At 62.4% G+C, this 14,009-nt stretch overlaps 1 protein-coding gene across 1 annotated transcript; it reads left to right on the top strand.

The window, feature by feature from the left end:
• Window positions 1-43: 43 nt before the first annotated feature.
• Window positions 44-13,922, top strand: ARHGAP45 (Rho GTPase activating protein 45). The gene is made up of 23 exons (XM_071727937.1): window positions 44-928; window positions 2,302-2,632; window positions 3,783-3,926; window positions 4,847-4,931; window positions 5,206-5,278; window positions 5,400-5,478; window positions 5,560-5,697; window positions 5,882-5,946; window positions 6,028-6,138; window positions 6,514-6,594; window positions 6,820-6,999; window positions 7,185-7,322; window positions 7,520-7,710; window positions 7,868-8,013; window positions 8,298-8,375; window positions 8,711-8,809; window positions 9,040-9,203; window positions 9,408-9,596; window positions 9,972-10,109; window positions 11,376-11,614; window positions 11,832-12,093; window positions 12,404-12,506; window positions 12,601-13,922. The coding sequence occupies exons 1-23, from the start codon at window positions 839-841 to the stop codon at window positions 12,990-12,992; spliced, it is 3,516 nt and encodes a 1,171-aa protein (XP_071584038.1). The 5' UTR covers window positions 44-838; the 3' UTR covers window positions 12,993-13,922.
• Window positions 13,923-14,009: the final 87 nt, after the last annotated feature.

Raw genomic sequence — 14,009 nt, 5'->3', positions numbered from 1 at the left:
GCGGTCGGGGGATGGAGCCGTCCCGGGAACACAACCCGGCTGCTGGCGACACGAGCACCCCACGGACACACGCAAGCACCTATAGACGGGCACGCACGTGTGCATCACCCCATCCACATGCACACGGGGACGCGTGCACCCCGACCCACGGGCAGAACCGGGATCCACCCTGCGTCATCCCTCGGGGGGAGTCACGAGAGGGGGGACCTGGCAGTGACTTCATGGGGGGAGCTGGGGCCGGGGCCATCCTGGCACCCCCAAAGAGCCCAAGGGGGAGGCAGGGCCAGGAGCATCCCACTGTGGGGAATATCCCATTGGGGTGAGCCTGGAGCCTGGCATCCCACTTGTCCCCCACTCTCCCAAGGCCTCCAGAGATGCCCTGCAGGATGAGGCTCTTCCTCCATGGACTGACAGACACCCCAAGATCAGGGGTAACCCCCACAGAGGCCTGGTGTCCCGCGGGGGTCAGCCCCATTCCTGCAGCCCCCTCGGTGCAACCGTGGGGTGCAGCACCAACACCCCCCCACAAACAGCCACCGTGACCCCACCTCCCCCAGGAGCACCAGAGGCTCCTTGGGCACCCCCAACAAGGCTGGAGACGCACCTGAGCCCACCCGAGGGGCAGCCGGGGTCCCCATTGCCCCCCAGCCTCACGCCCTGGGTGCGCATTTGGCTTTTCCTGTTTCAGGTTTGTCTGCGGAGCCGATGAGGAAATAAGGCGGCGTCACACGCGGCCTCCTGACAGTTGGGCCCCCACCAATGTGGCAGAGACGGTGAGAAGAGCACTGGCAGCAGGACCAGGGGCACCCAGGGCAGGGGCAGGGCCCCCCCGGGAACCATGTTCTCCCGGAAGAAGCGGGAGCTGATCAAGACCCCCTCCATCTCCAAGAAGAGCCGGGCAGGAAGCCCTGTCCCCCAGACCCTGCCGGTGAGTGTCCCTTGTCCCCCCTCTGGTGGGGGGGTGGGGGTTACAGAGGGCTGCGGGGTCACGGTGCTCATGATGCTGCTGGGAAGAGCTGCAGGGTGGGAAGGGGGAGATGGGCACGGCCAGGGGGCAGCAAGGAAGAGGAGGGAGTCGAGGAAGGACCTTGGTCACTGGGCCTGGGGGGGATTTTGTCCCCAGCTGCCCTGGGGGGAAGCAAAGGGCAAACAGGGCCAAGGAGGAAAGAGGGGGCTGCAACACGGGGCAGGGGAGGAAAACGAGGGGCTGCAGGTTTGGGGAGGGTGGAGAAACCCGAAGTGTCCAGGGGACAGGGGCAGGAGCTGGGGAACCTCTGGGCTCAGTTAGCCCCAGCGCCTGGGCTCTGCCATGTATTTATTTACTTGTGGGACACCCTGGGCACTGGAGGGGTGCAGGGGGAAGCATTTCCCCCTTGCGGGGCCAGCCGGGGCTCCCTGCACTGCCCGCCCCGCGCCTGCGCCCCAAGAGCCCGCCCGCCGCACCTCGGCCAGCGGCACCGTCCCTGTCCCTGACCCCCCGGAGGGGTCTATGGGGTGGTGGGCAGAGGGATGCTGAGCCGGGCAGCCGGAAAGAACAGCTACAGCCCCGGCGGGGCCAGGCGCCGCTGGACTGGGCACAGCAGCTCCCCCAAGGGCTGCCTGGACTCGCTGCCCCACGCACCCGCTGTGCGGCTGACGGTACGGCCCGTGGGGAGGGACCGGGGGGGTCTCCAGGGCTGCTGCACCCCAGGGAGGATGGGAAGAGGTTTTGGGGTCAGGGCCTTTAGCCCCACAGTGGTCCTGGCAGCCCCAGGGGGCAGCATGAGGCTGAGCTGCCCACATCACTCTGGCCCCGGGCACCCTCATGTGCTGTCTCGGTTCCCAAAAACGGTTCTGGCAGCGTCAGCCCAGGAATGCTGAGACCCAGTGCGCTCGTGGTCACTGGTGGGAGCTGCTGGAGGGATGATGGTGGGACCCCTCCCCATGCTTTGCGGAGCCTCGCTGGGCCGGTGCTCTGCACACGGTGCACAGACCCAGAAGGTGCCGGTACCAGCCCCTCCCTTTGGGACCATTTTACCCCTGGAAATGTGGGGCTCCCTCTATCTGTAAAACATCTGCAAAAACAGTGTAGGGTGTGTCCCCGTCCCTACCCCATCCCTGGCAGGGTGGGGGCTGTGAAAGGGACAGGATGAAAAAGAGGAAGGGACACGGGGCCGGATCCTGCTATCACTTGGCCACGCAGGATCTGCAGCCCCCCCCGGCACGTGGAGCTGCAGCCCCCAGACCGCAGCTGAGTGATGGGACCGAGAGCTCCAGGGTGCTGTGCCTGACCTACGCCTCATGTTGCTCCCTGTTCCCCAGGATCTCTCCCGCAAGGATTGCCTGGAGACACCCGGTTCCGGCCCGGGGGAGGTGCCCCCCGCCAGCTCCAAGCTCAGCACCAGTCCCAGCGCCGTGGGGACCCTCAAGCGTCCCAGCAACCTCAGCCGCCATGCCAGCGCCGCTGGCTTCCCCCTCCCCACCGCCGGCCCCAGGGCCGTGCCCAAGGGCCACAGGACCCCCACGTCTTACAGCCCCATGGAGGGGGGGGAGGGCCCCTTCATCGACCCCGAGGACATCTCCCAGCTGCTGGCGTTCGTGGCCCGCTTCGCCGAGGCCCTGGAGAACCTGCGGGACGTGGTGCTGCGGGACGGTGAGTGCCGGCTTTCCCCGGTCCCGACAGCCCCGCAACCTCTGCGGGGGCAGAGCATCCCCGGTCCGCAGGTCGGGGGGGTATGGGGCCAGGAGAGGAGCAGGACCCCCGGGGGGCCGTGCGGGCGGTGGGCAGAAGCAGCGGGTGGGTGCCGGGAGCCCGGAGCCGGGATAACGCAGCTTCCTGCCTGCGAGCTATTTTCATCCGCTCGCTTTCCTGTTTACAGTGCAGCGGTGCCAGCTGCCTGCCAGGGCCCCCCAGCCCCGTGGGACACCGGGCACGGCCCCCCGGGGCCCCCCATCCCCTGGGCCACCCTGGCCGGATGGGGCCGGTGGGCTGCAGGCAGGTGTCCCTGCCCGCGGGGACCGAGGGGACAGCACCGATGGCGCGGCCCCCAGGACGGGGCGGGGCTGGGGAGGGGGCACACGAGGCCGTGGTGTTGGCGCAGGCTTCATAAACACGTTGTCTGTCGCATCCCCGTGGGAAGCGGCAGAGCCCGGTCCCGATAGTCCCGACAGTGCCCATGCTGTGCCGGTGGGAACACGGGGCGGGGGTGGCAGCCGGAGGGGACGATGCATCCAGATCCCCGCGAGGGTTTGGGCTCTGCTGGGCAGGGAGGGAATAGCCCCGAGCCGGACGGTGACAATCCCGCTGCTGTCCCCGCTCGGAGTCCGCAGGTGCCGCCCCCAAGACGGTAACGAGAGGGGGAGAGGCTGGGGCTGACTTGCAGGACACAGCCCTGATTTTGGGGGGAGCCCGGCCGGATCCCTGGGGTGGTGGCTGGAGCCCACAGAGGGGTCGATTTCCAGGGAATGACCCCGTGGACGGGACATGGTGACTGCATCCCTGCCAGCAGCTGGGAATGCCTGGGGGAGAGGGAGGGAAGGAAACGGGGAGGAAATTCCCAAGCTGCTTTCAAGGGAAAATGTTACTACTGAGGAAAAAATCCCTCAAAGGTCGGGGCTGCTGCATTCAGCCGGGATGGAGCCCTGAAGCCAAGGGAATGGGCTGCACGGCCTGGGAGGCTGGCAGAATCCTGCCTGGGATGTGCTGTGGGGAGACAGGAGGCTCTGGAGAGCAGGGACATGGGGCAGGGACACAGACCAGGGGGTAGGGACACGGAGCAGCCTTTCAGCCCCCTCTCTTGCAGACCCCACGGAGCCCCAGAGGCCACTGGCCCACGAGTGCCTGGGTGAGACGCTGCGCATCCTGCGCCAGGTCATCAACAAGTACCCCCTGCTCAACACCCTGGAGACCCTGACGGCTGCTGGGACCCTCATCTCCAAAGTCAAGGGTGAGATGGTGGGGCTGGCAGCTCCTCCTACCCCAGGGGGGCCATGGGGGGGCTGCTGAGCACAGAGCTGCCCCAGAGCCAGGCAGCAGGGTGAAGGCAGCAGCTGCCTGGTTTGGTGCCAAGGATGTTGTAGTGTCAGAAGTGACAGAGCCCAGAACCCTGCCTGGGGGTTTCCAAGCGCAGCTACTGGAAAAACACTTAAATAACGGGATCCTGGCAGGGCCTCGTGTTTATGGTCTGTGGGGATCCCACCAGGGCACCACCTCCTGCCCGCTGTGCTAACCACAGGCAGAGCACAACATTCTGCGTCACCGCGCTGCTTCCTGGACACAGAGCAGCAACCGTGGGGACAGGAAGCCTGGTGGAGGGTGGCAGGAGCTCTGCCGTGGGGTCGGCCCCACGAGGAGATGGGACAGAGCCAAGTCTGTCCCCAGGTGGGGTGGGGGGCAGATCTGCAGCGGGGGGCAGGTGGGGGGCTCTGCCATCCAGCAGCCCTGGGCCTGGGTGTTTGCCAAGCGCCGTCTGGGCCGGTTCCTTCTGCTGCCAGTGGTTCCTCTTTTGGCCATGGGTGCCCTCCCCCCCCCCCCCCAAAGCAGCCATTCCACAGGAGAGCAGGGTCCAGAGGGGCTGTAGGACAGGGGAGGTGGGGGAATGGGTCCGTTCAGAGGTGTTTTGGGACAGCTCTGGGTAATGGGAGTAAAGGGAAACATCAGCCCAGCAGTGCTGGCAGGGAAGTCAGTCCCAGGAGAAATAAGGGGCAGAGACACTGTGCTAGAGCAAGTCCATCATCCCTTGGGATGGTCCCTTCCACCCACTGCTCCCTTGAGCCTGATCTAGACCCTGACAGGAGCCCCAGGTCCTTCTGCCTGAGACAGGGGCAGGCTGGTGGTGACAGGGCATCCCCATCCCCTCATTTCCAGGTTTCCATTATGAATCCAACAATGAGACGGACAAACGGGAGTTTGAGAAGGCTGTGGAGACCATTGCTGTGTCCTTCAGCAGCACGTAAGGGACTTTTGGCCAGTTGTCCCTTGGAGAAGGGACATGTTGGCCACCCCTTGCCCATGCACAGCCCTAAGTGGGGGCTGATTGGGTTTGGGTGCTGGGGTGGTCTCCTGGGGAGGGCAGATTCTCTCCTGCTGCCAATTTCTCCAGCTCCCAGAGCCCCAGCCCTTGCCCAGTCCCTCTGGTGAGGGTCAGGTGCTGCAGGGTGTCAGCCCACGTTGTCACTGTCCTTCCTCCCCCCCCTCTGAGCTCACCCATTCTCCTCTCATCACAGCGTGTCCGAGTTCCTCATGGGTGAGGTGGACAGCAGCACCATCCTCTCCATCCCACCCAGTGACCAGAACCAGGTGAGTGATGCCCTTGGATGGAGGAGACAGAAACCCAGAGCCTCTCTGGAAGACTCCTGTGCTTCCATCTACTCCCCATCCTCATCTCTGATCAGTTCCTTTTCTTTCCTAATTCCCAAAGACCATGGAGAGCCTCTACGGAGGGATCCCGGGGCCTGGAGGAGGCAGCACATCTCTGGGCATGGAAAGCTATGACGTGGGTAAGCAGGAGCTCCGGGTGCAGGGTCTGGTGGACAGGGTGGCCATGGCACACTGAGTGTCTCTCTCCTGTCCCCTCTCAGGTCGTCCTCTGGCTGAGGAGGTGGATGTGATGCTGCAGCGCTGCGAGGGAGGGGTCGATGCTGCCCTCCAGTACGCCAAGAACATCTCCAAGTACATGAAGGACCTCATCGGGTACCTGGAGAAAAGGACCACGCTGGGTGAGATGAAGGGGGGGCTGGATGGGTCCTCTGGAGAGCGGGGCTGAGCCCCTCAGGGCAGGTCCAGGTCCTCTGTGATCAGCAGAGCTCTGAGGGACTCGGGAGGACAGTGGTGAACTGAACCCAACCCGTGGGGAAATCCTGGTGTCTCGTTTGGTTTTCACTCCCAACCTTTTTCTTCCAGAGATGGAGTTTGCCAAAGGGCTTCAGAAGATGGCAAACAGCTGCAAGCAAACCCTCAGTCAGGAGGTGAGGCCACATGTCCCTAAAGCCACCCCGTGTCCCGGCTGGCAGTGCAGGGCTCAGGGGGGGTGTTTTCTCCTCTCTCAGACCAATATGCCTTTCCTGTCCATCTACCTGCTGGCCCTGGAGCAGGACATGGAGCATGGGACATCGGTCCTGCAGGCAGCCACCACCCTGCAGAACCAAACCTTCCTGCAGGTGAGGGGACAAGAGGCCACCCCAATGGGTCTGCCCCGTGGTGGGCTCTGTCTGCCACAGGCAGGTCCAAGCCCTCAGCCGTTTGCTGGGTCCTTCAAGGGGTTAGATTGAGGGTGTAGGAGAAACCCTCCAGGTTTGGAAAAAAACAGCAGCTCCTGCTGGATCTCCTGTGTTGGAAACTGCCTGGCGCTTCCCAGGCTGTGGATTTTTGGCCGTGGCACAAACCCTGCCCGTAACCCAGCCCAGATGTGCTGGGGAACCATCACAACCCCCACGGGGAACTTCTCCTTGCAAAGCTCTTTGCGAAGGGAAGCAGAGCCAGGGTTGAGCTCAGCCCCCCCACCCCACGGGGGTTGTTTCTCCCTCCTGATTCAGCCTCTGGCTGTGAGGCGCCTGGAGCACGAGAAGCGTCGGAAGGAGCTGAAGGAGCAGTGGCACCGGGCACAGAGGAAGCTGGTGAGGGACAGCCCAGCCTGGGCACCCCTGGGCACCCCTGGGACTCAGCCCTCTCGGAGGATGCTGGAGCCCTGCCCCTCTCTGGGAGCATCTGGTGCTTTGTCCCAGGATGCTTGTCCTGTGCTGGGGGGCACCAGGGAAACACGGGGCCAGGAGAGGGTCCCTGGGAGCTGGGGGGGGGGGTGGTCCCTCGCAGAGCTCAGAACTCACCCCGGGTCACTGCAGCAAGAGGCAGAGGGGAACCTGCGCAAGGCCAAGCAGAGCTACATGCAGCGCAGCGAGGAGCACGACAAGGCCAAGTACATGGCTGTGAAAGCAGAGGAGGAGCAGCAGAACACCACGGGCAGCATCACCACCAAAACCCTGGACAAGAGGCGGCGACTGGAGGAGGAAGCCAAAAACAAGGCAGGGACACGACAGCTCTGGACTTGGGCTGACTGGTGTCTGACTAGTGAGAACCTCCCCACACCTGGGGACAGCCCTGAGCTCCCCAAGGATCCTTGGAGCTGGAGGAGCAGGGTCCAAGCGCAGGTTCTCCTTGTCCTCCTCACCTCTGAGATGTTTCCATCTCTTCTTCTCCCACTGCTCAGGCTGAGGAGGCCATGGCCACGTACCGGACCTGCGTCGCGGACGCCAACACCCAGAAGCAGGAGCTGGAGGACACCAAGGTGAACGCCCTGAGACAGATCCACGAAGTCATCAAACAGAGTGACCAGGTCATCAAGACGGTGAGCGGGGTGGGGGGGTGGCCGGACCCTGCTCAGGAGAGGGGCAGAGCTGTCCCTCAGCAGACCAGGCTTGGCCACCCCCATTTCTAAGGAGGTCCAGGAGGACACGAAGCCCACACCTTGACCTCCAGCCCCTCTCCCGCCTCTGCCACCACACAGAGGTCACCTCTGGTTTTCTCGGTGTCCTTTTTTTTTAGGCCACAATCTCCTTCTACCAGATCATGCACATGCAGACAGCCCCACTGCCTGTCAACTTCCAGACGCTGTGTGAGAGCAGCAAGCTGTACGACCCGGGCCAGCAGTACGCGTCCCACGTCCGGCAGCTGCAGCGCGGGGACGAGCCCGACACTCAGTACGACTTCGAGCCCTACGTGTCACACAATGCCTGGTAGGGACAGCAGTCACTGCAGGGCTGGGCTCCTCTGCCCTCTCCTCTCCAATATTCCCTCTGCATCCCGAGCCAGGCGGGGAGCAGCCACGAATACCCGTGCCCTTCCTTCTCAGCCACTCGGGTGTTCCCTTTCCTCCTTCTTTCTGCCCTCCAGGTCCCCCTTCACTCGCACACGGAAAGGCAGCTTCAGCACCAGTGACTTCCCCCCGGGCACGGGCTCAGAGGGGTCGGGGCTGCCCAGGGATGGGGAGGCAGCAGCCAGGGAGCAGCCCAGCGGGGCCGGGGCGGCTGAACGCAGAGGTGAGCCCGAGGTGGCCCTGCTGTCCCCCCATCAGGAGCAAAGCAGGACCCCATGGGCACCAAGGGGGTGTCTGTGGGACACCCTCTCCATTCTTGAAGCTCCACGGGGGTTTTTGCCTTTGCTAGAACTACCTTACAGCCCCTGTTCATCCTCCCATCTCTCCTCTTCCTGCTGGATGCATGACTGAGGGCATCACAACCCCACCAGCCCCAGCCCCTGTCCACAACAAACCAGGCAGCTTCCTGTGTCATTTAAAAATGGATCTTTGTGTTTTCCTCTGCAGGTGGGAGGGGACACCAGGTCCATAAATCCTGGCCAACCTCTGTCACAGAAGGTGACAGCAGCCCAGGTTCAAACACAGGTAGATCTCAAGGATGGGGCAGGCAATGGACAACCAGCATCAAGCCAGGCAGGACCTGCCAGTGCTCCTTGTGTCTGCCTTGCAAAAACACTGGAAAAACCCCGTTTCACTGGAAAACAGGGTTGGGATGGGTTGGGATGGGATGGGACCTCTGCACTGTGCATCCCACCCCCCCAGGGCCCTCTCCCAGGTTCTCGGTGTCTCCAGAGCTGCCCTGGCTGTGCTGGGCATAAGTCTCCTGGCTGTGGGCATCAGCCACGGGCACCAGGACACACTCAGGGGACACGACACAACTTCACCAGTCACCTCACCACTCGTGGGCTTTCCCTTGGCAGGTGACTTCAGTCCCAGAACCCAGTCAGTGTCTTCCAATGGCCCCATGTCCTCCAGCGATGAGCTGGAGAAGGACGAGACCACCACCACCTTTGAGCAGGGTATGTGGCCGAGCTGGAGGAGCCCAACAGCGTTTCCTTTTCCAAGGAATAAGCTCAGAGTGCTGGGGACAGCTGATCCAGGGCTGTGCAGACTTCGTGTGGCTTTGCTGGAGAACCAGAGCACCCAGCATTGTCCTCTCTGTGGCAGCCACCCTCCTGCTGGAGTTCTGCCGACCCTCCCCTCCTCTGGAGCAGGGATGCAGCTGCATTTCCTTGTGTTCTGCTCCCAGACATCAGTGGGATCACCCCAGAGCTGACGGCTCCAACAGGGCCCTTCAGAAACGTTGGTTTGTCCAAGGCTGCCCAGACCCACCGGCTGAGGAAGCTCCGGGCCCCTTCCAAGTGCCGGGAGTGCAACAGCTACGTTTACTTCCAGGGAGCAGAATGTGAGGAGGTAAAGTTGGGAGAAGTGGGAAGAGAGCTGGGCGGGTGGAAGAGGTGCAGGACACATCCCACAAAGTGACACTGCCCATACTCCAGTGGTTCCCTCTCCACGTGTTCTCCCCTGGTCCTGTGGGGCTCCACCAAAGGCGTTTTCCTCCTGCTCAGCGCTCTCAGGGCTCTCTCCCACCTCCATACACTTCCCCATCTTCTCCAGTGCTACCTGGCCTGCCACAAGAAGTGTTTGGAAACCTTGGCCATCCAGTGTGGGCACAAGAAGCTCCAAGGGAAGCTGCAGCTTTTTGGGCAAGACTTCACCCAAGCCTCCCGGGGCAGCCCGGATGGTATCCCCTTCATCGTCAGGAAGTGCATTTCTGAGATTGAGAAGCGGGCACTGAAAACCAAGGTGAAACCCTCTCCCTTCCCTCTGCTGCTGGGCTGGTGCCTGGCTCTGCACCAGTACCTCCTCCACCTTTGTCTGCCTGGGCAGGAACCCCAACAGACTCAGTTTTCAGATTTTCTGGAGGCAGAAACCAAGAAAGTCCCAGGTGATAAATTTGGCCCCGGTAGCCCAAACCTTGACCTAGGAAACTCACTTCTGTTGCTTCCTTCTTTGAAGCAGGAATGACAGAAAGGTCCGAGCTGGAAGGGGATGTCCCAGAATGGCTGCTGAGAGGGATTTCCAGCCCCAAAAGGAGAGGGTGGGAGCTGGGAGCTCACTGTCATGTGCAAACTTGTAAAGAAATGTCTCTCTTCACTTCCACTTCTCTGTCCTGCCCAGGGCATCTACCGGGTTAATGGAGTCAAGACCCGTGTGGAGAAGCTTTGCCAGGCATTTGAGAACGGGAAGGAGCTGGTGGAGCTGTCCCAGGCCTCCCCTCACGATATCAGCAACGTCTTGAAGCTCTACCTGCGGCAGGTGAGGTGCTGGTGGTGCCTCCTGCTGTAGCCACAGGAAACTTCCCAAAAGCCACAGGGACTTCCCAAACGCAAACCCGGTTCCACCGAACCCTCTCTGGGAGGAGCAATTCTGAACTTAGGAGCCGTGTGGGGGAAAATGTGAGGGGTCCCCCGGCAGGGAGTAAGTCCGTGGTGGAGATGTGACCCGGGGCAGGGGTGGGGAAGAGCCAGGAGCTGCGGTTCCTGCTCCCGGCAGAGCTCAGAGCCGCGGAACAACGCGTGGGAGCACGGATGCTCCCGCCCCGTGAATTGGGGAACCAGGCAGAGGAAAAGGGAAGTGATGGGTGAAGGTCACTCCCATCCCCTGGGAGCAGCTCGGGGTTGTTCCCCTTGCTGGGCTCACCCGGGGGCTGTGCCCGGCTCCCCGCGTTTCTCCACCCCCAAATGCCAACACGCGAACTCAAAACGCGGCCATGCAAATAACCCCGCACATCCTGCAGCCTCCGCCAGAGGCAGAGGAGGGGAAGCAGCTTCTCCTTGGCAGCCTCCCCGTTAACTCCTCGGTGCTGCTGCTCCGGGGGGGCTCCTGTGTGTAACCATCGGGCTCTGAGCTGCCTCTGTGGTTTCTCCTCAGAAAAGTGGAGTGGAAAGAGGAAGAAATACATCCCCAGCCCCGGCCTGGCTTCTCACTGCAGAGAATTTGGTTTAAAGTCCCTCTGTGAAGGGCCAGACTGGGAACAACCCCACTCTGCCTGTCCCCAGGCCATCTGTTTAATGCAAAACCACCAATTTGTTAGCACGCTGCTCGGTTGCTTTGTACAAACTTCAAAGCAAGAGTTTCCACCCAACCACAGCCCCACCTTGGCTGCATCCTGCCCGCTCTGCCCTGCAGCCAGCCCTGCCCGGCCTCTCCCTCCTCTCCTCCTCCTGACCATCTCCAGGGAAGCTGCTGCTCTGCCCACCCCAGGCAGGGGCATTTCTAGGGAAAAAAAGAGCCTGCCTGAACCTTGACCTTGCAGGGAGCACTCACAGGGTGATCAAACACAGCTTTTTGATTGGACTCCAGGGGTACAAATTGGCTGGGACAGATGAGGCTGGGTTCAGGAGATGGGTAAACAAACACCCTCTCTGGGCACAGCTTGCTGGCTGTGCAAGCTGCAGGTGGGATTCTTGCTGCAGAAAAGTCCCAGATTTCCTCAGCTGAGCAGCAGGGAGCGAGTTGAGGTCTCCAGGAGCAGAGGCAGAGCTCCAGCCACAGCTTCTCCCCTGCTCTTCTCGCTTGCAGCTGCCGGAGCCCCTCATGCCCTTCCGTATGTACAACGAGCTGATGGGGCTGGCCAAGGAGAGCCTGCAGGGTGGAGAGGCCAAGGGCAGGAGTGGGAAGGGTGGCCCCGAGCTGGTGGACAAAGGAGCTGACACAGACAAGGTGGTGGTGAGCCTGGTGCTGAAGCTGAAGGAGCTGCTGAGGGACCTTCCCTGGGAGAACATGGCCACGCTCCAGTACCTCCTGCAGCACCTGAGAAGGTGAGAAGGCAGCTCCAAAGCTCCCGTGCATCCCTGAGCTGCTGGTGGGAACAGCCCAGCCCTCTCTGGGAGCAGGGAGGCAGACCCAGGGCTGAAGCTCCTTCTCTGCTGCTCACAAAGCTGGCGTGTGCCCCAAGAGAGGACCCGGGCACTGCCAGCCCAGCAGCTCCTCCAGTCTCCCTTCTCCCTCCAAGTTCCTCCTGCTCCTTCTTCCCAGGATCGTGGAGGTGGAACAGGACAACAAGATGACCTCGAGCAACCTGGGCATCGTCTTTGGGCCAACGCTGATGCGCCCCAGGCCCACGGATGCCACCATCTCCTTGTCCTCACTGGTTGATTACCCCCACCAAGCTCGCATCATCGAGGCACTCATCATCTTCTACTCAACCATCTTTGAGAACAAGGAGGCAGCGATGCCAGCCCCCCCCAGCAGGGACAGTGCAGACACCGAGGAGGAGGTGGTCGGCTGCTTGGGTCGGGTAGGAGTCCCTGGGGGGGGTGTTGGGCTGATTCATGCTTGGAGCCCAGCACAGCCCCAACACCCACACCCCACTGGGGAACGCTGCCCCGAGCCCCCAGCCCATGCCCGTGGACACCCACTGAGCTTTAGCACAGCCCTGCTCCACTCACGAGTGATTTTCTGCCCCAAAACAGCCTCGGGGGAGACAGCCCAGGGTGTGGGGAGGATGCTCAGCTCAGCTCAGCTGCTTTTTACCCGGGGTCCCGGGTCCCATTTCTCCACTGAAGGTTCCGGGAATGTTTCCTCACGGCTGCTCCTCTCCCCCCCAGGCACACACCAGCTCCAAGCCCACGGCTCCTCCCAGCCCCGTCCCCTTCCTGGAGCTGCGTCCCGAGAAGGGGAATTTGGCTCCCGGCACCGACTCGTTCGCAGGTGGGTGGGGGGCGGCTCCTCCCGGGGACACGGGTGGCAGTGGGACCACCCTGGCTGGGCGGCAGCATCAGACGGAGCTCCCTCTGTCCCCCAGAGCTTGGTGACCGCTCCGTCGACTCCGACTCGGAGCTGGAGGAGGGGGGGGAGCCCCGAGCCCGGATGGAGAAACGGGAGAGCGAGACCAGCAGCGAGGAGCCCCAGGGGCAGCGGAGCCGCAGCTGCAGCGCGGGGCAGTCGGAGCCGGAGGGCAGAGCCCCGGGAGAGGAGCAGAGCGATGCAGAGGAGCCCCCCGAGAGCCCCCCCGCTGCCGGGACCCCCCGCAACACGAACCAGTCCAACAACAACCACCCCCAGCCCGGCACCGCCAGGCCCCTGCCAGCCCGGCAGCGGCCCCGGTTCACCGAACAAAACCACCCTGGGGACAGGGATGGGGCAAAGGGACAAAAGCCAGGACCCCCCCGGGAGCAGGGAGGGGGAAAGCAGTGACAGACCCCGAGCGGGAGCAGCCCCGGGCCGGGGGTTGGCGTGGCAGCCGCAGGCGGGGCCGTGCGGGTCGTGGCTGCAGCTCTCACACTGAACCCCCCCCAGGGCACATCCCTGGAGCTGAAGCCGGGCAGACCCCTCCCCTGCTGGGGACTGGGAATGAAACCAGGGCTGGTGACAACCACCCCAAAATCCAAGGAAGTCCAGGACTCCAGCAGTGGGAGCAGCCACCAGGGAGCTGCTTCCTCCTCCCCGGGACCCCTGGCCTGACCCCCCCTTCCCCCCAGTTCCCCCCAGTGTGAGAGGCTGCGTTGTAGAGAGAACCTTCAGCACGGCCCCACTACCTCTGCTGGCACAGGAACTGGGAGGTTCAAACAAGGAGAGCCAAGGGATTTTTTTTTTTTTTTTAAAGCCACGAGACTTTTCTGCACTGAAGCATAGAGAAACAAAGTAGATTTCAAGCTTAGAAACAGCTGATTCCTTCTCTTCCCCTGCCTGTACCTGGGCTGTGCTCCTGCCACTGGACCAGGAGCTTGGGATCTCTCCCAGGATGAGGCTCTGGCACACGGGGACTTCCCAGAGCCCTCCCAGCCCAGCAGGTTCAAGGTACAAACCCCAAAGATCATTTCCAGTTCATGGTTGATAACTGAGCCAGAGAAGAGCCCGAGGTACCTGTGAGACGTTCTGCTCCCCAGCTCTTCCCAAGGCAGTTGGATTTTTCCAGCAGGTCCTTCCCAGGGCGGTACCAGGTGTGTGTGTGAGTGTGGGAAGGGGCAGGAGCTGGGCTGGAGCTTCTGTGTGTGAACTCAGCGTGGAAAGAGTGAATTGTGGTTGTTCTGATGTGCCTGTGCTGCTGTGTGCAGCTGTGTTCTGTGTTCTGCCTCGTCCAGGTTGACCTGCTTCCAGAAAAAAATAATAAAATCCATGTATTCCAACTCATGTCCATCCTGGAGAGCAGAGACTTCCAGCCCCGGGTGGCTGCAGGAGGGCAGGAACTCTCAGGAAGCACTCCTGGTATTT

This window comes from Heliangelus exortis, chromosome 28, assembly GCF_036169615.1.
Source record: "Heliangelus exortis chromosome 28, bHelExo1.hap1, whole genome shotgun sequence".
Taxonomy (NCBI): domain Eukaryota; kingdom Metazoa; phylum Chordata; class Aves; order Apodiformes; family Trochilidae; genus Heliangelus; species Heliangelus exortis.
This window is presented reverse-complemented; position numbering and strand designations above follow the sequence as displayed.